The 22,811-nt window shown below is 39.9% G+C and overlaps 1 protein-coding gene across 3 annotated transcripts; it reads right to left on the bottom strand.

Moving 5' to 3' along the window:
• Positions 1-10,514: 10,514 nt before the first annotated feature.
• Positions 10,515-22,811, bottom strand: lmo4a (LIM domain only 4a). 3 transcript variants are annotated; one of them, XM_058383844.1, is made up of 5 exons: positions 22,469-22,811; positions 17,705-17,959; positions 13,053-13,149; positions 12,527-12,685; positions 10,515-11,293 (listed from the first exon to the last, which is right to left on the bottom strand). In XM_058383844.1, the coding sequence occupies exons 2-5, from the start codon at positions 17,950-17,952 to the stop codon at positions 11,285-11,287; spliced, it is 513 nt and encodes a 170-aa protein (XP_058239827.1). In that variant the 5' UTR covers positions 17,953-17,959; positions 22,469-22,811; the 3' UTR covers positions 10,515-11,284. The 3 variants fall into 3 exon arrangements, with proteins under 3 accessions (XP_058239827.1, XP_058239826.1, XP_058239825.1); XM_058383843.1 differs by lacking the exon at positions 22,469-22,811 and adding an exon at positions 19,920-19,942; XM_058383842.1 differs by lacking the exon at positions 22,469-22,811 and adding an exon at positions 19,432-19,591.

The raw sequence follows: 22,811 nt of genomic DNA, 5'->3' as shown, positions 1-22,811 counted from the left end.
TCATATATTCTCTTTCTGAGCTATATAGCTGTGAGGTGTGGTTTCTCTATTAAAAGCTTTCAGAGCCCTGCATTCTTAAAAACATGAACATAAAATGTTTAGTGAAGGCCAGACATACGTAGAAGATTTTCTGTCCAGTTTGGTTTTGTAAAACTGCCCTTTGTAGCAATTACTTTAAGGACACAGGGCAGAAATACAACCAATTCATGGATTGCATTACTGAATATCCATTATTTGCAAATTGCAACGTTATTAGCTTTTGAGAATTTAGCACCTTCTAGGACCTTTGTTTTGCTTATGTCTGAAATCTTGGTTATACGTCTTAATCGCCTTGATATACCACAGTTTAACTGTGTGTTATTGGTAGGTTACTACTTTTTTTATTGTGCAGTAATTAGTTACACCTACTTTCTATTTTGTACAATGTAGATTTATTTGTTTTAGTTGGTTTCACATTGCACCAAATTGTCAGGGTGTTACTTTTTTGGAATTTTCTAAGAATTTGACAAAATATACTCAGATGAACACTTACTCAAGTTGGGTCAAGGCGATATTCCATCTTAGAGAGTTTACACACTGGCTCAGGTCCAGAAAGCATTGATTAACAGAGATCAGATATCAAAATAAGGTGGGAACTAAACACTCCAGGGAAAAATAAGCAGATCACCAGGTCCAGACTTGGGCACGCTTGTGTTAGAGGTTGTTTTACTTCAGTAGACCAAGCAAATGAAAATTGTTTTAAATCAGATTACAATCATTTGATTGATAATATTAATGCCATGCCAACATTTCCTAGTTTAATCATCTGGGTTAGTGGTGAATTTTGAAGATAAATAATTGTATTGCATTGCTCTTACAAATAGTGGGATGTCATGAGGATAGTTTAATAAAGGTGAAGACACTGACAGACCAGATTTCACCTTCGTATGAGTAGGAATAGAGTTACTCCTAAGTGTATTTTTTTAAGATAGGACGAGTCAATGCTTGAAAAACGTAGGATGTCAGAATAATCGCTGTCATGAGCTCAAACCAGTAACTATTTACTCTAACTGTAAATGAAGCTACTAGTCTAGAAGATCGGAAGAAAATTAAAGCAGACACTTTAGTAGGTTAAATGGAAATGAATGTTTTTTAGAATATGAAATAAGTTTTTTTTTTAAAGGTGTCTCAAGTTATTTTCAGTCTGTTGTGGATATTACATATTACATAATATGTTAATGTCAATAAAGCAATTTCTCTGACATAAATCTATTGCGCTATTACCAAATATACATGCATTTATATATTCCAGAATTTAATTATTTGGTCTATATTTTTTGATACTAACACAAACATTTCAGTACATTTGGTGTGTTTGTATGTGGACGTCTGGGTAAGCCCGTATTCAGATATCACTTGATGAAAAGATGTTTATTGTACATAAAACAAAGATTACCATGGGGATACAAGCGCTTTTGTTATGCTCACAATGTCATTTTATTGTGGATCCTCATAAAAATGTGCTTCCCCCCAGTAATGAACTGAACCATGGGTCTCTTTGACAAATACTATGCTTTAGTTGCTTGCTACCCAGAAGAGTATAGGTGGAGCGCTCACATCTGTCAAAACAAGTCAGACTAAAGAAAAAGTTCCATTTGTAGCATGAAAACAGCCTAGATCTAGACTGAAATGTGTCTAGAGTATTGTAGAAGAAAAACTTTTTTTTATTTCTCTGTACACACACAAAAAAAACCATTCATAATGCCAGAAACGTTTGTTTCATACTGGTCCAGTTTTCTCCCACAAAGTGTGAGTATTCGACTACAGAAGGCCTATTCAGCACTGAATGAAACTGAGGTGGTCTATACAAGCGCTAAATGAAGCTCAGCTGAATGTTCTCACAATTGAACTTCAACAGCATAACATTTGGCTGTTCTCGAAGGTCAACAGGCACCATGGGGGTGAGGAAGAAGTAACAGAGAGAGGGGGAGAAAGGGAGGGAAGACAGGGAACTGTGGGGCGTAGCAGTTGAAATTAACAAATGACTGTAACATTACTCTCCGCTCCAGCTCCCCCTCATTAAAACATTCCCCAAACTGCCCACGTCCCCTATAAAGTCCCCTCTTTATTTTTAGGTGCCTAATTAGAGGCCTTTGGCTTGGGCTCCTCACGCTGTGTGTCGACTTTAAAGGGATAATTAGGGATATTGTGTCTAGGCTGCTGTAAGAGCTTAGGGGAAACGGAGCAGAGGGATGGAAAGCGAGCACAGTCGTGTAAGGTGGCTGCCATGTTGGCTCGCTGGCAGCAGTGTGAGCAAACCAAGTGGGCAATCTCTAAATAACTCTTTTTTTCCATGACAGAGTTGTTTTGGAGGGCTGCTGGCATGAGAAAGGAATGGCTGGTGGAACTAAAGTGACCTTGCTGGCTCTTTTAATGAGTGTCATTAGTGTGCAGTCGCAGTGAGGGTTTGCGAGAAATATTTTGACAGTTATTTTTCACACCAATCAGGTGTGGAAGAGAGATGGTGGCAGGTTTTCTGTGTCTCTGCTGTGTATTTTGGTCTGTGTATCCATGTGTCAGTCGTTTAGCCGCGGTAGAGTGACTTTCACTACAAAAAACTTTCTCTAATCGTCAGGATGACCTTCATACTGCAACGCTTCGAACAGTACGGCTATTTACCCTGGAGCATACATGCAGTATGTGTGCATAATATTATGGATGCTAGACCGAAAATGTAACTGCTTCCTTCATCAGCAGCTTAAGTATAAATCCAAGGTGTGGCCTGAGCAGCATGCATGCTGTTTTCAAACAGTCCGAGAATCCCAGGAATTTCCTTTAAATTCCCATTGGGATGTCTGCGCAGCCATTCAGTACCACACACACGCATTTCTGAAGAGAACGCCAGGCTTCCAGGATAAATCTAAACATGCAAAAAACATGTTTACCACTTTTACCAATGCCAACTTTAAGTCCTGTGAGAAAGAGCCTGTTGATTAGGGCTTATGCTGAATTTGGCTTTTAGACAAAAAAAAAAGCAAAATAAGAATGTGTGTGTGTGTGTGTGTGTGTGTGGTAAATATATATATATATATATATATATATATATATATATATATATATATATATATATATATAAAGCCAGACAGAATGAGAATGGGGGCGCATCTTGGTGTAATGGACTTGGAACAAAGTGTTCTTAATTACATATGAGGCTTTGAAAGCATCAGAATTCGGCATGTGTGTCTGTCTGCGAGAGGAAAATGATTATAACTGATGCAGTGAATCTTTTGGCAGACATCTGCATTATGCTAAATAAAATGACCAATATGTTTTTGAAAGAGAAAGAGGTGAGCAGAAGGAGAATGATACTGGGAATGTGGAAAAAGAAAGCTGCTTTGGTAGGCAGTGAAGAGAGAGCGATGAGACAGAGAAAAAGAGAGAGAGAGAGAGAGAGAGAGAGAGAGAGAGAGAGGTGCTGTGTGGTGTGGGCCCCGTGCTGTAAATTGCATCTGTTCCTAATTAGGGAGTGCTAATGAAGGCCCATGTTCGTCCTGATCCCACTGAGAGACGGCCTGGCGCGCAGCCTCTGTCACAAAGAGAAAGAGAGAAAGAGTGGGAGAAAGACACTGATGGCTGTAATAGCATTTGTTAACTCTTATGCTCTTCCTATGTTTATATTATGAGATTACTATTTATGTACAATTTACAAAACATGATCAACTTGTTACTATGCCATATTTGCTGAGATCCGGTTCTTAGTGATGTATAATTTTTCAGGGTACTACATAGCAGAGGTTCTAAGCTCACAAGACTGGGAAAGCATCGTAAATATTCTTAAATTAATATTACAAATATTATAAATCAGATAAAGGGAAAAACTCTCTCTCTAATACACACATACACACACACACACACACAGGTGAACTTTAGACAAGCCTTATATGTAGCTCATTTGTAGCTTAGTAGTGTGTGTGTGTGTGTGTGTGTGTTTACCAGCAGGCGTAATTAGCAGAGATTTCTCAGATAACGAGTTTTTCCTCCAGCAGCGAGGGACACAGTGAGGTCAGCCTGTGCTGGACATTCCCACACCCTGTGGTGAATGCAGGTGGCCTCCCTCTCTACCACACCTTTCACACATGCGCACACACACTCACACACTCACAAAAAAAACAAAAAAACACTCACTTACTAAAGAACCCAATTTGTCCTATACTTTACCATGTATTCCCAGCAGACACATTTTACTTAACATTTTTAAAGGTCTACATTTGTATAGACATCTAGTCACTGTGAGGCAGCTAAAGACAAAATTTGTTTCAATTTCATTGAACATTTTCATGTGGATAAATGGTCAGATTTTAGAAAATGCAAATGAAACAAGCCTAAAAATATAAATACAACATATTCGGGCCAATGCAATATTTAGAGTCTTTAGAGTTTTCGAACAACATTATCTTTCCACATGTATATACGTATATGGTTAGTAAAATTCAAAATTGTCCATTGTGACCAGTGAGATAATACAATGATAATACTCATTATAAATACCATGTTCAGTGTCTCAAGCATGAGACATTTGGCTTCACAAATTTTGGCCATTTGGACATTGTGGGCCAAAATTACTCCAAAGAGTATGCATGCATGTTGACTCATTATTGCACTATTGCAGCTTTTGTCAGGGAGAAACCAAATGGGTTAATCCAAGTTTACATGTTGCCTCCTCACATAATTGCAAATAAAGAACAGAATGAAGCCTTCTGACTCAATCTAAACCCTTTCTAGGATTCGGGTGTGTTCAATTTGCTTTCTTCATCTCTGCTCTCTAAAAAGTGATGGCATTCAAGCACACACACAATAGCAGCCTCATGTTCTCCTCCCCTCCCAATTACTGCCCCTGACGGGGTAAACACTAACTCTCCTCAACTCCCCAACCCCCCCTTCCCAGGGCCGATCTGACTCCTCCACAACCCTTTGATCAGACTAAAGTTCATTAATGCTCTTATCTTTCTTAATTAACTCTCAGGGTCATGGTGTCCCCATCAGTGCTGACCCGAGGCCAGTTGTTCCAGAGCTCTGCTCACATATGCACAGTATGTCCCGAGGCTCACAGTGGAAGTTGGTCGGTCTGGGATCGGCTCTGATCACAATCTGATAAGAGAGGTAGAAAACTAAGATAAGAAAGAATCAGAATTTGGCATTCGAGTCTGGGGCTCTGTTTAACTGACATCAAAAGGCTCTGTGAGCAGATCTTCAGCTTTATCTGATAGTTCTTCTTGATAGGATCCAGGACAATACAGTCCCTGTACCACTCCCATCAACTCCTCCCATTATGACTGTTGCATTACTCCAGACATGCCAAGGGGACTTGGACTCAAATGAGGTCATACTGCCTGAATCTGGCCCTCAACACCGGCCAATACTTACATGCTTTGAGGTTTTATGAGCAGTTTCAAAATGAAGACCGCTGGCTGTGAAATCTCAGTTACTCATATGTTCAGCTGGGCCTCCAAAACTGAGGACAAATGTTTGTGTCCTTCCAATATAGCAAACTAGGACAAAACACCTCTTGACTTTACACAGGAGTGAAGCAATGGCACACTTGTACCAAAGCAATTAATTCACAGCATGCTCGCCTGTCGTTCATTAGGACAAACCGGCTCGGAGGTAATCGAAGGCTAACCCATGCAATTAACAGAGGGGATTAGGTCTGTAAAGAAGACTCCAGATGCTACCACAAGAGAAGGCAAGAGAGTCACATTGCTCTCCGGTGCAGAATCTTCCATAACAGGATTACAGTACACCATTAAAACTGTGCATTCATTACATATAACAAATTTACACACCTAAACCCAATCACATGTCGTGTGTGAAATGGTGACGTTCCAAATCTAGAGGTTGGGTATGAAGTACAAACAGCTTTCTAATTTCACAACACAACAGTGGCGGTGATTCATCTAGATAATTGCCTAGAATTCAAACGCACCATCACTGCTATAGATGGTAAACAATGAGCCAACATTAAACTACGTAGAGAAACAAAGTCATATGTGCATGCGTTTCCGCCTCTGAATGACTCTGGGGATGCTTGCCCTGTCTCTGAGCCCCTGCCTCACCCCTGTCACATTGTATCAATAATGATTACTTTCATTAATGACAGACGTGTTGTGCTGTAAGAGGTGTGTGCACACACACATATCTCTGTGAGTCTGTGTGACTGTGTGTGTGTGTGTGTGGGTGTGTGAGAGTAACTGAGCATGCAGTATGTGTACAAAGTTATTTGGGAAGTGAGACTGGAAGGTGGGGTGTTAAAAAAAAACTCAAGTGAAGACCCTCGATGTTGCTAATTCATTTACAGATTTAATTAGATGGATGGAGCCCCTCACAGTTATTAAAACGGGGGGGGGGGGGGAATGTTGCCAGCACCGCAGCACTTTTTAATTATGGCTCCAGATCCCTGCTTGCTGACGTCTGGGGAACTGCTTAATTAAAATCCTCATTATTTTACTTTTAATTAGTTCCCCCCTCTTTTGTTTCCTCTCGCCATATGGCCATGTTCCGTGGTCAAATCAACTTAATTGAGCTAATTAAGCTGATCAGTTTAATTATTCAAAGCTCTCTGATTGGATGGGATTGCGGCCCAATTCCCCCTACCCCCCTCCCGTTTTTCATCACCCTCTCATAAAGTGTTTGTGTCATTCCATCCTTCTCTCTCTCTCTCTCTCTCTCTCTCTCTCATTTTTTGTCTCTCTTTCCCTGCAGCATTTCTTCTTCCTTCACAGAGCCTCTCAGTGGTCGGTTTTACATGATAAAAAAAATCAGAAAAATCAGATCGCTCTTGCGCCTGAGCTATTTGCACCCCAGGCACCTTTGAGGCTAGACAGTATCAGTGGCCTCAAGTTCCACAAGCATGACTGGATATTGGGAAAGGAAAGAACAGTGGCATCTGATCGTTGTCTTTCAGCGGAAAGTCAAATCGAGGTCAAATAAGCCGCTATGACAATGTGTTCAATGTGTGGCAGATTTTAATGACATTGTTTACAAATTCATGTTTACATGTAAACATTTAATACTAAAACTGTATTAATATTCACGTGTATGACGTCCACTGGATTGACTTCTAAAAGGAGATACACAAATAAGGCTGGCTTGATGTGTTTATCATTATGTTAAAATCTTGATCTATAAGTCATGACCTTTACTTCAGTTGTGTTATAACCAAACTACTTGTCTATCCGGGAACCATCTGCACCACCACAAGGACATACACTCATATTTGTATTCCAACCTCATATTTCAACCACACTATCTGGTGTCACAATACAAGGAGGGACGATTCCACAGGAGTAAAACTCTAGTTTAACAAAACAATTGCAATTTCCTTATTCCAAAATCTACTACATGTTTAGCAAGAGTTTTTTTTTTTTTTATCAGGGCTTGCTGTAATATGCCCCCACCCACCTGTACAGACACACACACACACACACACACACAGGCCATTTGCCAATACTTCTTGCTGTTTCTCTGTCATTGGATCCCAACAGCTGTGGAGTTTAAAGTGATGGCAGCTGGAAAACAAAATCAGCCATGGAAGTATGAATAGCAGGCAGCACAGAGCCTTTGCATAGAGCCAAAGGAACAAACACACACACAGACACAGCTGAAATTAAGAGTGTTATAAATGCCTTAGATGAAAGATGCCAGAATATCATGTAATACCCCTCTCTCATCCTAAGGCCTATTGTATAAATGACTGACTGGACTGAGAACAGGATTACTGTAACCCAATACAACATAGCACAAGGCCCAGGCCAATTACAGTAGCTATTTGTTCGGTATAGAAGAACTTGGTCACCAAAGATTAGTTCACCACAGTTGTATTTTCCATAAATACAACCACAGTCACTGGGCGACTTAGTCACCCATGGCAGCTCCATATAGATAACACATCATCAAATGGAACATGGAGAAATTGCCTGCTAAAAGGTTTTGAGACCAATTGTGCAAGTGTGAATCAATGTGGTGCACATTAAAATAGTCAAATCTCTCTCTCTCTCTGTCTATATATATATATATATATATATATATATATATATATAGTTGCTAACAGAATATTATATATGTTCTTGCTAAAATTATGTACATTCTAGGTTATAGCAGCTTCTGCGTCACCGCATTTAAAAAAAAAAAACACCAACTCTCCCTCGTTTGTATCTCTGTCTTTTTTTCTTCCTTCACACAACATGAGGTGAGGAAACAATGCAATTACACCAATTTGCATGTGTCAATTTGTTTAATTAGTGAATTTGAAGAAAAGTGGCAAGAAAGACAGAGTTAAAAAAAAATTAAAAAAAATTAGGACTGCTTATAGAGCACCTGAAAGAAAAGTTCTTCTTTGCTCTGCTCTCAGGCAAAGCAGCTTGACACAGACCTGCTTCCCAACACTGTTAATTGGCTTTCGAATATGTCAAGCTAATTAGTAATGCACAGTTGAGGCTTGATTAGGCTGAATGCGAGGTGTAACTTGCATTGCCAGGGGATTTTTTGAGACCCTTCCATCACCACCCTTCCCTTATCAAGATATGGAGATAATTGCAATTAGGATCATTTGCATACGTAAATGAATTTGTCTACTGCTTTTTTTTTCTGCGATCCCAGGCTGTGAAATAAATCACTGATAGCGTATCAGTGCATGCACATGTGTGGAGGATGTAAAGCTGCCAAGCTGTGGATGAGTGTGACAATCAGAATTAAAACTAAAAAAAAAAAACCTCTCTCTATTTGCAATTCAAAGTCTTCACAACTAAAGTACTGAGGAAACACAGCAAATATTGTCCAGTGTGGCTGTGCTTTATGTGATACTGTAATTGGGTTGTGTTTCAAGTCATAAAATATTCACAGACAAAGACAGTAAAATTGATTCCAGTTTGGATTTAAACCAGAAGTGAGCATGGTTTGGGATGGGGGAAAAAAATAATTTATTGTTCTATTCGTATCATGTTAATGAGTACAGTCTTTGTCCTGGGAGTAGGGTTGCCAGGTTGTGTGTATAATATCCACATATTGCAGATGCTGTAAATCAGAAATGCATGCACACATCTGATGTCTACCTTTCCCTGTTAGTAATCACTTTGAATCGCTAGTTACAAGACTAGACTGGCTTTGGTATTTCAGTTCGCTGAGCTCTCAGGCATCCCTCAAGCTTTCACAAACTGTTCTATCAAGCTTGAAAGTAAAAACCTTATGACGTTTTGTCCTGTAGGATCCCAGTCCCAACGCACACACTTAGTCTGAGGCTTTCTGGCATCTTTTCCAAAATAAAAACACCCACAAAAATAGCATGCCTACTATTTATATATCTGTATTTGTATTTCATTTAGGATGCATTATCTGTGCATTCTGAATAATGTGTTTATATTGTCAGAGCTCTAAAATGGACACAAGAGATCAAATTTAGCTTCGACATCAAACTAACTGTTTTGCATTAGGAAATTGTTCAACTTAACCCCTCTTCTTTTAGGAGAAGAACTAAAAACAGAACTTGATTCATTTAAGAAGTCACAGCTGGCATTTACCCCTTGCCCAAAAAAAAAAAAAACACACACACAGACCTAATGAGCTACACTTGGAACCTATTTCAGCCTGAATAAACATTTTTCTCTAATCATAAAATGAAATTGGAAATGAACACCTTGTGATTGTGGGCCAAATGTAGCAGTAAAAAAAAAAAGAAGTAAGGATGCTTTATTCAGCTAATTAAATAAATAAGATATAGGGGGAGGTTAGTGCCAAAAAGCAATTAGAGAAACACCATAGTGAGCAAACTTCTCAAACCTCAGCAAATCAGCCTTAATGAATGAAGGGAAATAAAGGGTGGATGTAGGGAAAGGTATGGCAATGGGGCTGAGAAGGAAGAAAAAAGGTGGATTATGTCATTAGCTGTTGGAGCACGGATAACAATGCTGCAGTAGAGGGCTTTTTTTGCGAGCATCAGATTAAAGTCAAATTAGGTAGAAGGAAAGAAAGGAGCAGAATCCAAGCCTGGAGCACATCGCACTCTTAATTGCATTCTGTAATGACTGAGGCTTGAGTGTTTGAATTCCATTCCTGAGGGTAATCGACCATGCTTTTCAGACCGGAGAGGTGCCCTACCTTTCTTTCTTTCTCTCTCTCTCTCTCTCTCTCTCTCTCTCTCTCTCTCTCTCTCACACACACACACACACACACATACACACATTTGTCTTACTCTCCTTGTGAGGACCTTCCACTGGCATATTTATTAAAGCATCTAATTAATGCTATTCTTACACTTAAATCTAACACCAACTTTAATCTTAGCCACCAAAAGTAAAACTTTTGGCTCTTTTGTTTTTTTTTTAGATAATAGCTGCAGACAAATGTCTCCACAGCATCAGTTGCCTACCACTACACATCCCCCCCCACACACACACACTCATCACGCATACACAGCCACATCAGACCCAAAACAGCCTCATCACTTTAACCGAACAGATTTGACAAGACCCAAACACTTTGGTTATAGTTATTTAATAAGTACTTTTTTTTATCTTTACAGATATATCATCATTTTAAATGCACTTTTGCTCAGAAACACAAAATTCAGCTGCTGAGCACACAATACAACGGTAAAAGACAAGAATATATACATTTGTATTCTATTCTCCTTGTGTTTCCTAACCAGGACATCAGTATATCAGGCCCACAGAAACATGAACTCCTGGCAATGACGTGAAACAGGCAAACACCAGCAGTACAAAACTCACACAATCATAAGTTACGCAATTCGTGTTTTTTTACAGCGTATAAACCACAAAAAGTCTTGTCTCTCTGTTTGAAGGAAGAACAATCAGCATTATCCATTAGCAGTAACAGCATTCACCGCACTCCACTGTCAGGAAAGTTTCACGTAACATCCATGGTGTCATCGAAAAGTCTTAAAAACAGAATTGGAAACATAGGCCTCCTTTCCTCATCCTCTGTGTTTAGGGCTTTATCAGCAGGGTTCAGTTCATGCCATCCCACAGCCAACATTAACAGTAACTTTAATCTTCTCTGCTCAGTCATCTTACCCTGAACATGAAGGAGGAAGCTCTCCAAGCCTGAAAACATGAACTGTTTTCAAGCAAAGCTTTTAAGAGTCCGTTAAAGGTCTTTTCATCCGCAGAATGAAGGGATATCAGCGCCTCTGAAGCAAGGTAAAGATGAAGAAGAGGGAGAAAAGATGAAGAGTAAAAGAAGGACAAAACAGAAGGCACGCTGTGCTGCGTTGTGTTAAGTCCTTGTCCCTTTAGCATACCTACAGAGAGAGAGAGATATTTGATAGTCAGATATGCATTCAAATAAAATATATGTCTTATAGTCCCTTGTATTATTCGCTAGAGAGATGCTAGTACATCAAAAGCAGCCTGTATACAGAGATGGCTTTCAAAATAACAAATAACTGTGCCATTAATTTGACAGGCAAAAAGCACTTAGAAAAGCCAATTTAATTTAAGGACCAAATTCTTCCTTTACATGAAGTATTTTTATTTTACTAACTAGCAGATTATTTGTCTAGCTTGGAAAAAGGCCCCAGCACAGATGAAGTACCAGTAGTGTCTGTGTTGCCCCTGCTGTCCACAGTAAATTCATGTACAGTCAGAGAACTCACTATGATGCCTTGACCTAAGCCAATATAATACATGAATTTTTTCACACGTCGGAATAAGAGCCTCTGATCAGCTGCGATGTCTTAACGAGCAAAAAAGCAAATTGACACTGTAGCTCGAAAGAAAAGGAAACGCAATGTCTCTAGTTTCACAAGAAAGCAGCAGTACTCTCTTTATCTCTTTATTTTGTAAAACCCTGCTACAACTATACAAAGGCTGTAAGGTCACGCTGTACTTTTCAAAGTTCCCAAATTTGACTTGAGAAACAGCAAAACTTACAGTTTATATAATTCAACAGGAATATTTTATCAGGTAGAGGTTTGGCTCTTTCCAGTTTCAGATCCTTTTTTTCCTTGCACCTTTTTTTTTGCATAAAAAAACACCCTTTTTATTTATTTTTTATTCATTATCATCGATGAGAATGAGGTGCCACATAAAATCCCACCTAGCTAGCATGTGCAGTGTTTTTGAAATGATTATATTAAATACATAATTTCCAAGATGCAGATTAGATATTTTGTTAGCCATTTTTTTTGCAAAATATTGCCTTTGCAACATTAATAAAGCAGGTGCCTCCATTATGCAAATGAGCCCTTTAACAAATCACTACACTTGTTTTTTTGTGTGTGCTGTGGACTTACTGACTGATCTCAAATATTCAAGAAGAGCATTTCTGTGGTGGTTTGGATGCTCCGTTTTTTCCACATCACTTCAGGGCACCCATAAGTGTTTTTTTATAAACACATTACAAGGCATATACTACAATCAAAGCATATAGCTGAGCAAATGGTTTGTCCTTGTCATGCAGCCCTAACGATCAGTCAAACGGTGTAATGTAGGTTGCTGATGCTGTATAAAAATGAATGGAGATTCTGTGTCACCTTCTGATCAGGCAGGAGCGTACTGCTCTGTAGTGGGGCCAGGTGACTGCTGAGCATGCCTCCTCCAGGCCGGTCATGCTCACAAAAGATGGTGCCATTGACATAGTGGAATCTGTCCCCGGGCACCAGGCGGTTCCGACATGTAGCACACGTGAAACACTGTGACACAGGAGAAGGAACAGAGTATACTGAAAACTGAACTGGTTTGGAATCAGTGCACAAGATGTGACATCGAATGATTGACATAAAGTAAAATTAAAGTTAGCAGTTTAGTTTTCTTGTCTTTATAAATGCAATTTTAAGTTTCATGAATTTATTTAAGGTAAATTAATCAAGACTTGTGAGAGTTTCCTGAGAGTTTATGTTGCATGCCAAACTGTCCGAGATGGTTGATAGAAATCTTGTTACCTCACCTCACCATCCATAAACGATAAAAGAATATGTTGCTTGACAGACTGTGCAAACTTTTTTATTGAAAAATTTCCCGTGTGGTCACACGTCTTCTGTTATTACACCGTAGACTCACCTTCAGGTGATATACGTTGCCCTGTGCCCTCATCACCATCTCACTGGCTGGAATCGACTGACCACATGCACTGCAAGCCCCACTGTGTCCAAACAACCTGCAACAAGGAATGGAATGGTCAAAAGACGTTCTCATATAGAAACATGAAGTCTGAAACTCCATAACGAGCTCAAAAATGGCACGACTAAGCTCCTCCTAGTAAATGTTACACACAGTTTAAATGAAGTGCTTTAACTTCTTCCTGTACTGTGTTACCACATACTGATCCCATCACATCTATTCTGAAAGTACTATATCATAACCAGTCATGTTTCCATAGATCAAAAACTCAAAGAAAGCTGGGATGTTGGTTCCTTGCCAAAAAAACAGGAGCATAATTTGAGTACTGGAGCCTTGTAGGTCTCCATGGCAGGGAACCAATGCCCTCCAGGCGTTGAATGCCGCGTAATAATCTGCTAATGCCGCATAATAATTGGTGGCAGTGGGTGGGACCTGGTTAAAGGGAGCCTGTGATCCACCCTTGCCTCCTAATTAGGGTACACTCGGTTAGCCTACTGCCTGGGCTTGCGGTTGTTAAAGGAAATTTTAGGAGAAAACGCAAATGAGTTCAAGCCCTACCACTGATGAGCTAGAATAAAAAAGAAAGAAAAAACTGCTGGCATCTGTGTGCAAGCACTAATATACAGTGTGCATCATCATGTAAAATACATCCAATGTATATAAGAAGTCTATAAATTGCTGTTAAAAATGGTATGCTTTTGTGTTTTCCACCCTCGATGTGCAATTACAATGTATAAAAATAGAGTTAAAAACATCAGAAACATTTTAGTGCAAAATAGGAAAAATAAAAGTTACAAGAAACCGGTTGCATAAGCGTGCACACCCTTTTATAATTGCCAGTGTGCAGAATGAACCAATCACATTAACTCTCACGTTCAAACGTATTTATCACACAGCTGTCATCAACGAAATTCATTCTGATTAAACCCAAATCAGCTGTTTCTGTAGGATTTTCTTAACATCTTCTTTGTTTCATCTGACTACTGAGCAATGAGCTATAAATTTTTGTTTTTTTTTTTACAAAGCATGCATGGTGTCTGACTTGTTGTAAGCTATCAATCAGGAGAGGGGTATTAAAGAATTGCCCAAACATTTGATGTGCCATGAAACACTGTAAAGGCCTTCATCAACAGATAGAGAAAATGGAGCACCACAGGACATCCACCAAGAACAGGATATACCTCCAAAATTAATAAAAGGACAAGGCAAAATCTTACCAATGAAAAAAAGCTAAATTAAATTAGCTGCAGGATTATCTGACAGGTACTGATTACTCTCTGCATGTGACAACAATCTTTGGTATTCTTCACATGTCTGGGCTCTGTGGTAGAGTGGCCAGAGCTAGACGGAAACATGCAAGCTCAACTAAATCAACCCAAACCATGTGGCAAAATGTGTTAAGGTCGAAGGTGACCGATTCTAAAAGGTAGAAAAATTCCATAATTCCAAAAGGTAACGGCAAAAATACACCCACGGTGCAGCATGGTGGTGGCAGCATCATGCTTTAGGGCTAATTAACTTCAGCCAGAACGCTATTTATGAAGTCGGAGGAAACGATGAATAGCTACAAATACCTTTAGATCTTAATGCAAAACCTTCAGGTGTCTGCTAGTAAAAATATGAAAAGGATTTTGTCCTTTAGGCATGACAATGACCCAAAGTATACATCCAAAACATGTTTTTGAATGAGCTAGCCTGAGCCAGACCTGAATCCAAATAAAATATGTGGGCTGATTTACAGCGGGCTGTGCACAGGAGATATATAATTTTATTTTAAAGAATCTAAAATGTTTTAGCAAAAAAATAAAAGAGAAAACATTGCCAAGTCAAGAAATGCTGATAGACCTGACACAAAAAAAAGTGTGTAAGAGATGTGTTAGCTTAGGTGTGTGTACGCAACTAGGTTATGAAATTTTTCCATTTTTCACTTCATTTCTATACATTGCCATTTCAAACGATTTAACTGTAATTACTAAATCTATCTACATATTATCACAATCTGTTTTAATACTGCAGGCAGATTAAGCTGGGTTTATAAGCCCAAAACTGTGGAAACCTAATTCCCCCATGGAGAAAAACAACAATAATTTTGTTTATGTATATCAGTAAATAAATAACAAGATGAATTGAGAAAGAACTAATGCATAATAAATAAATGCATTATGTCCATTGCTCCCAGGAGAGACTACAGATCTCCACGACCCTGACCAGGATAAAGCAGTTACTGAAGATTATAAATAAATAATATTGAGAAAGTTTCTAATTATGTGATGCTAAGTTTCGAGAAACATTCTCATTATAAAGATCTTTTTTTTCCTCAGGTAGTGGAAAGTGGCCTTTTTATACAAAACACATCCCACACAATTATGCAAACACGCACTTTAAGCAACACAAAATTGGTTTGCATGTGTCACCTGAAGTTTCACTAGCTGCATTCTGTGCTACGGTCAGGAGACGCCGGCACTTAATTTTGATAGAATTCAATTCCATTTAATTATATTCTTTTAGTGATATAGTGAAGAATAGTACACACATGTATGATTGTTATAGTTATTATAAGCAGGCTTGGTTTTGAGGTGCACTAGTTTATCCTGTTGTTAAATATCAAAATCAAATCAAATTCATGTAATAAAAATTCATACAAATTTCTCAGAAGATCATGTTCCATTTGCGTTGCCGTATGAAAGTCCTGAGCTGCTAACTCCGCCCACAGCTCCTTTGTACTCAGAAGTGGTTTATCACACACACTTTTAGTCACAGACAGTCTGATGGTCAGCTTGCTTCTGCTGTCTTCCTCTCACTCTCCTCTTTATTCTCTTCCTATCCTCCCTCCTTACTATCGCTATCCTGGCGCTGAACATAGCCACAGTAATGAATTTTTGATCTTAATCCAAACAGTAATTTAATAAGGGGGAGGCAGAAAGCAGCACTGTTCGTCCTAATTAATGCTCCGTTCTTTTATCGGACCTCAGGCTCCACGCCGCGCCATTTGGCAAAGAGTCTCTGCCCTTTTGATTAGCTACAGCACATTATACATATTTAATATGCTGCAGTTTGAATATGCTTTACAGTGTGCAGGCAGGCAAATTAGAAGAAGATTATTCTGTCCCAAACCTGCATCTACACATTCGCGCCCAAACTTTTCAAGCATCGAAACCTTCTTCCTTTAAACTCATGAGCAAGAGGTACAAGAATGTATATCACTCACCCTGCTGCTGCCCCGCCTAACACACATTATAACGATCCTTCATTATTAATAAAGTCGTATTGTTTGTATAAACATAAGTTGGCCCTGAAAGCTGCATGAAGAGCACTGGCTTAAAATGGAGCCTTCCTGCTTGGACTGTGACCCTCGTGGTAAATGCTTTGTTTGTTTTTCAATAAAGCCCTGATTTCCATCTTAATCTCAGGCTGATTATGACTTAGGATCTCCATCCATGTCTGTCGTTAGAACGGCGGCGCCAGCCTGATATTATCTGCCTTCTTGCACCATTCGAGCTGTTTTGGGGGGACTGCAAGTCTCTTTGCCCTCGAGAGTGCGTGTGACCCAGCAACTGGGACACAGGCAGTAAACCATCAGCATGGATACACCAAGCACTCTCATCACACTTGGCACCGTGCTGATCAGTGTGGGCACCGGTGCCATACGGTCATGGACCAATGCATCACCGCACACATCCAAACAAGTAGAGGTCAGTTTCAAAGCACCTCATAATTGCAAACAAATCTAATCTGTTCACCTCTGGAATTCAGCGTAACGCATACAAAAGAACAGAGGGCGTAGAGAACTGGGTCATCACAGTCGCTGAATGCAAACAAGCGGAAACAGTCGTTAACTAAAACCACAAGGTTTTTGGAATTGAAAAAGGAAGTACAGAAGAGGTCAAATTTTAAAGCATGAGTAAATATGTATTTTTTAAAAATTTTCGCAATGCAATTTTGGCTTCATCCCCTGATTTTGTGGTTAAACAACAGTTATAACATGCCTTAAGCTAAACAAGCCTCGACGCATGGGCAAGTCTTGAAGGTCGGGTCTTTTTAGGACAGGAACACATGAAAGGAGTGTGGGAGGCCATCGAGGGATGTGGCTGCTCCCAGGCCCATGTTGCAAACACCCACACAGTTCCTGTCATGACTGAGGCATTTTATATTCTCTTGTCCTGGCTACTGTACATGTACACAGCTTGGGTCCCAACAGGAAAATAAGCTACAGATGGCTTCAGAAAGGCTACACTGCTCAGCGTGGTACAACACGGATGGCCGCGTCAGCCATTAGGTAGAACATATGCATGCAATCATGCTTATGGAGACTGATAACAAAAACAAAAGCTTACTCATTTCAGTTCCTTGCTGGATTTTAGAACAGCAATGAACTTTTGGACACTCAAACAAAACATTTTGCCTGGAAAAACACTGGTAATAACAGTAAGAATTAAATGGTGTTAATTGGTTTATTACAGAGCTATATTAATAAGGGTGTGTTAATCAGATAATAATAAATAAATTTCACCACAGTGTCATTCCAGTTTGAGTTACACAGCTTCCTGATCTACTTTGAGTACACAAATTTAATCCGATGATGCATGATGTACCTGATGTAGTCGTTCCTGCAGAGAATCATGCCCCCTTTGCTATAGCAGGTGGTGCCGATCTCACCCAGCTGTGCCTGGCAGCATGAGCACTTCAGGCAGCGCGTGTGCCAATAGCGCTCCATGGAGAAGAGCAGGAAGCGGTCAGAGATGCGGCCACCACAGCCGGCACAAGATCGGCCTGCTCCACCTCCACCTCCTCCTCCACCTGTTACAGCCACAGCTGACGACTCCACACGGCTATTCACCATCACGGGACTGGAATAGGAAAAGAGTGATGAGTAAACGAAACATGGATTAATTCTTCTTAACTTTTCTCTGCTTTTGAGGCTCACCTCCTATATTTATGAAACATTGTATCTCTATATTGTATCTCTATATTTATGTACATAGATCTCCAAATGGCTTTCTCAATACACTCACTTTCCCTTTTCTGTGGATAATCTCACCAGTGTATGGCAGATTTACTAACTGCTGTTGTCATAAGAATAAAGGGTCTATATCAGACTTGAAGTAAAGCACACAAATAAAGCAGGTTTGACTGACACATCATACCAGAAAAAATCATGGTCACATCAGGAAGCAGAGTTGTATCTTATTCCATTTTACTACTATTCCTTATTTAAAATTATATAACAGCATTACAAAGATGAACTATTTTTACTTTCGATGTGCCCATGAGCATTTCTGAGCATTTGTGCATCAAAGCCATCAACAGCAAGTCAGTTTATAGCAAAGAAGACAAAGTGCTTAACTGCATGAAACATTAAATCGAGTACCTTATCAGTGCTTTATCAAAGAAAAAACTAAAAACTCTCAGGACCAAGTCTATCGTTAAGGATTTAACATTTATGTTGGGTCGTTGTGTGAACCACAATAAGACTGCTGACATTTAAGGTTTCTTATTTTGGCCAAATGTGAATGTATCCTTGTCAGCAAAAGCAACCTCATTATTCTACACCTATGCCCTGAACATGATCCTTTTAGGCTAAAATGGTGATCCAGTGAGACACAGCTTATAACCAGTCATATTTTTAATTCTGATTGTAAACCATGATGAAATATTTTTTAATCATCATAAGAACATTTTTCATCTTAAATTCCCAGAGAGATAACAGTTAATCACTTCTACTGGGTAGAGGAAAGGGCTGAGACCATTGATTTCTCCACATTAAGAGGCTCTGACGTGAAGCGGAGAAGAAGAGGAAAGAGCTAGGCTTTATGCTTATCTCAGGCTATTGCACATGTCGTTTCCTCTCTGTGTCCTCCTGAAAAAGGTCAACCAGCAGCAGACAAGAGATGCTAAAGCAAGGCCAGGGGCCATAACTGAGCTGTTCTGATTGAAGAGGTCAAGCAGGGGTCTGCAGGATGATGGAAGGCAACAGGAAGGCCGTGTGCGTCCTGCTCCAACCGAGCACAAACACTTCTTTCAAGTCATGTTTCTCTCTCAGCTCACATGGCTGGCCACATGCTTTCCCACGACCGCATTACACACACAAATACAGGTACAACAACCATTGTTGTGAAATCAAGACAATGTGATACATGTATTGGCGAAGTACAAATATAGTTAACCCACAATCGTGTAAACGGTCAGGCAGCACAATGATATCAAGCTTTCCGTTTACAGTAACACATCTCAAGCCTCTTTTCCTCAGTCCATATCCTGTCTTTCAATAGTAAAGACCTTTAAAGCTGCTGAAGCACCTATAGTGAACCGATTACCTTACCCAGAACGATTAGCACCATCTCCCTCCATTTTTTTTGAACGGATATGATTCAGGGAAGAACAAAAAAAAAAAACCACAGCAAGCCGAAGACAACTGCTTTTCCCTCTTCAGGTAATCTTGAAAGTACACCCCTCTGTAATGCTCCCTTTAGTTTCAACTGCGAGAACTGGCTAAACAGGTCTAATATCCCTGTGCGGCAGGCTGCGTAAGCACTTCCTCTACAAATAGGGTGACACGTTCCAAATATCCTAAACCTGACATGAAGCTACATGCCTGGCTTCCTGCTGGAGGATTGACAAGCTGCCCGTTCCAACTAATTTCAACACCACTGACTTTAACAACGAATAAACTGAAGTGTAGATTAGTGGCTTAATGCAGTGGTAAAAAATTAGTATATGCTTTTGCAGAAATGTACAATTAGTACCCTGAAATATTCAAACCATCATTAAAATAAGTTCATATTTCTTTGATGAATCAAGAGGGCTCACCATGGCATTGTTCCTGCATTTTGCATTTACCCCCCATGCAGTCCTTTCAGTCTGTATGCTTTAAAATTTATTCCAGGCACAAACAGGACGTGCTTGACACCCTTTCTGCAGAGGAAGCGACGCGATTTGCCTACAACTGCCTGCACTATTCAAAGCAGCTCCTCAAATACTTTTGCCTGCAGTTAATTTCATGAGAATGCAAATCCCCGGCTTTTTAATCATCCTTCTGCCGCAGACCTGAGTGTGAGAGACAATGCTCATGAATGGGACCCTGGGGGAATATCACACGCCGCTGTTTCAATGCAGAACAATTATATTATCCCTCTGAGAACTTAGGTAAACTAATCCCCCTCTGAACCACTCAAGCTACAGGTTCAAAAAAGCGTCTTATCTATTCCCATGCAGAACTTTGCTCGGTCCCGTGTCGACGGCTCGGTGTGTACTTTAGACGAGCATTGAGGACAAGGCTTGAGATTGAGATTTAACCTAAAATAAAGTGAATAAAGGTCAGGGTGAACTCGAATAAACAACAACAACAACAACAACAACAACAGTACCAGAATAAAGGATGCAAACACGAATTCGGAATCATTTATAAGTTAAAACTGTGCTCTAAACCAAAACAGCACACTGCTCTACGCGCTTGGCAGAGACTCGGTTCGTAAAAGAGTCGATTCCGCTGTACCGGGCATTAAGGTTCCAAATTCGACTCCGAGTCGACACAGGAAAAAAAATTAAGTACAGACGATAACAAGCGAGAAAATAATATTCTTTTGTCATTATCAGAGAAATGCCTCAACTAAAGCCACAGAAATCAAGAGACTTTACCTGTCAAATTTACAGCAAAACACGCTTACTATAAAACAATGTAGCCCATGTTAAAGCATCTCAACTCTACATACCCGAAGGGTAATTTAGCTAACGTTAGCTCTTTATATTATCCTGTTACCAAACCAAAGTTGTGCCAAAATCTATTGATAACCATGGTAGTGTATTACATGTACTTGAACCGTTCTACCACGTCTTTTTCCATGTCCCGTGTTTTAGTTTTGGTATTCGTGACTCGAGTTCTACGGAATCGATTCCCAACACATGGAGTCAACACAACTCATGCAAATTTTCTGCACCCGATCAGTCATAGTAAACGGTCATAAAAATGTGAAGAAAATCTAGTTCTATTTTGACCTCATGTTTAGTGCAACTGTAGTTTATTTATTCAGGTAACTACACGATTAATGAACTAAAACATGAACTAATGACGGGAGTTTCATATAGAACTGCTAAAAGAAAAAAGCCGCGGGACCTTTTTGCTCGTGGAAATCAGCCAAAGTCGGTGTCTGATTTTGTGCTTCAGATGGACACTCGGTTCCGCTCCGCTAGCGCGACTGATTGATGAAATAAGCAGGAAAACAGGGCGGGAGGTAATGAAAAGAAACACAACGCCACCCTTTTTTGCGCGCGCTCAGACTGATGGATTGCGCTTGCGAGCAATGGGTCAGTTTATAGAGACAAATCACATGGCATTAATCGCCGTGCTAATCGCGTCTGGGGAACTGGATTGAGCAGTTTAAACGTTTTAGCTATGCATGAAAGCGTATTTAAGTTAAGAAGGTTCAGCTGTGATTTATCTGCCCCCCAAAAAACTGATGTGCTGAATCAGGTGCGCTCAGCAAGGGAAATCACACGTGTGCGCCCTGCTTCAAATCCTGTTCTACACATTGTGTATGGTCAGCACTAAGGTTATCCAAAGAACAACAATAAAATTCATAATCAACCTATTTAAACACCCAGGTCAGAAGTCTATCGACCTTTAAAAAACAACAACACAGGATTGCGTAACACGCACTTTTATAATGAATAAGGAATTAATAAGGAATCTCTTGTTCAAAGGACAAATATAGGTCTGACTGTGTGCTTATACCAGAGTGAGTGACGCGTAATTGCCTAATTAAAATAAATAGCCTAAGTCCGAGCGCTCAGTGCAGTTTTAGTCTCTATAAATAGCAGCAGAAGCCAGTGAGCAATAAGCAGAGGCTGCTGGAACTAAGGCACTTCAGTAATATATCCTCCTCTTTTAATAATGCGCTCTGGGGCCATAACTGCACGCCTCACCATTTCATTACAACAGCTTGCTCTCTCTCTCTCTCTCTCTCTCTCTCTCTCTCTCTTTAAATTAACACTCCGGCGATGGCTCAGACTCCCTTTTGAGCATAATTTCTGCACAGGAGAGACATGAAGTCTCCGCAGAAGTGGCCTAGAAGTCAGCTAAAAGTGGGTTCCTCTAGCGAGGGAGTTACAGAGCAAAGAAGAAGAAGAAAAAAATAGAAAACACAGCAAAAAGAAATGAAATCGCATATTAATGTTGATCTCGGGACATCACAAAAAAACGATGCAATTACAGTCTATAATGTTTTAAAAGTGTGTAGAAGTCTAAATAACTAGCTGGAGTCAAAAGTTGAATTCTATCTCTGACATGATGTTGAGAAGAAATCCCGCATGAAAGAAGAAGTGTGTTTTGTATATATGTGGATTTGTATATATAGACATACCTTTTATTTTCCGATGGAGGCACCAAAATGACGTAAAGAGAATCGGATCAGTTTTTTTTTTATGCGTCGTAGAAAATCACAGCGATCGATAATCCGAATTGTACGAGAGAGAAAAAGTAACTTCACATCAGTTGTCCCGCTTCGGCGCTGTGCTCTGTTCTACTGCCCCTGGCAAAGTCATCACAATCTCTGCTTGTATACACACAAACTGCTGATGAACAGCCCGGTACACGTGACGTTTCAGGACCAGCGCAAGGCTGTCACGTCGGTTCACACCTACGGCAGAGACGGAACGAGCCGCGAGTTTTCCCCTCATCAATTTGCGCTTAAATTACAACAAGAG

This window comes from Hemibagrus wyckioides, linkage group LG28, assembly GCF_019097595.1.
Source record: "Hemibagrus wyckioides isolate EC202008001 linkage group LG28, SWU_Hwy_1.0, whole genome shotgun sequence".
Classification (NCBI taxonomy): Eukaryota; Metazoa; Chordata; class Actinopteri; order Siluriformes; family Bagridae; genus Hemibagrus; species Hemibagrus wyckioides.
This window is presented reverse-complemented; position numbering and strand designations above follow the sequence as displayed.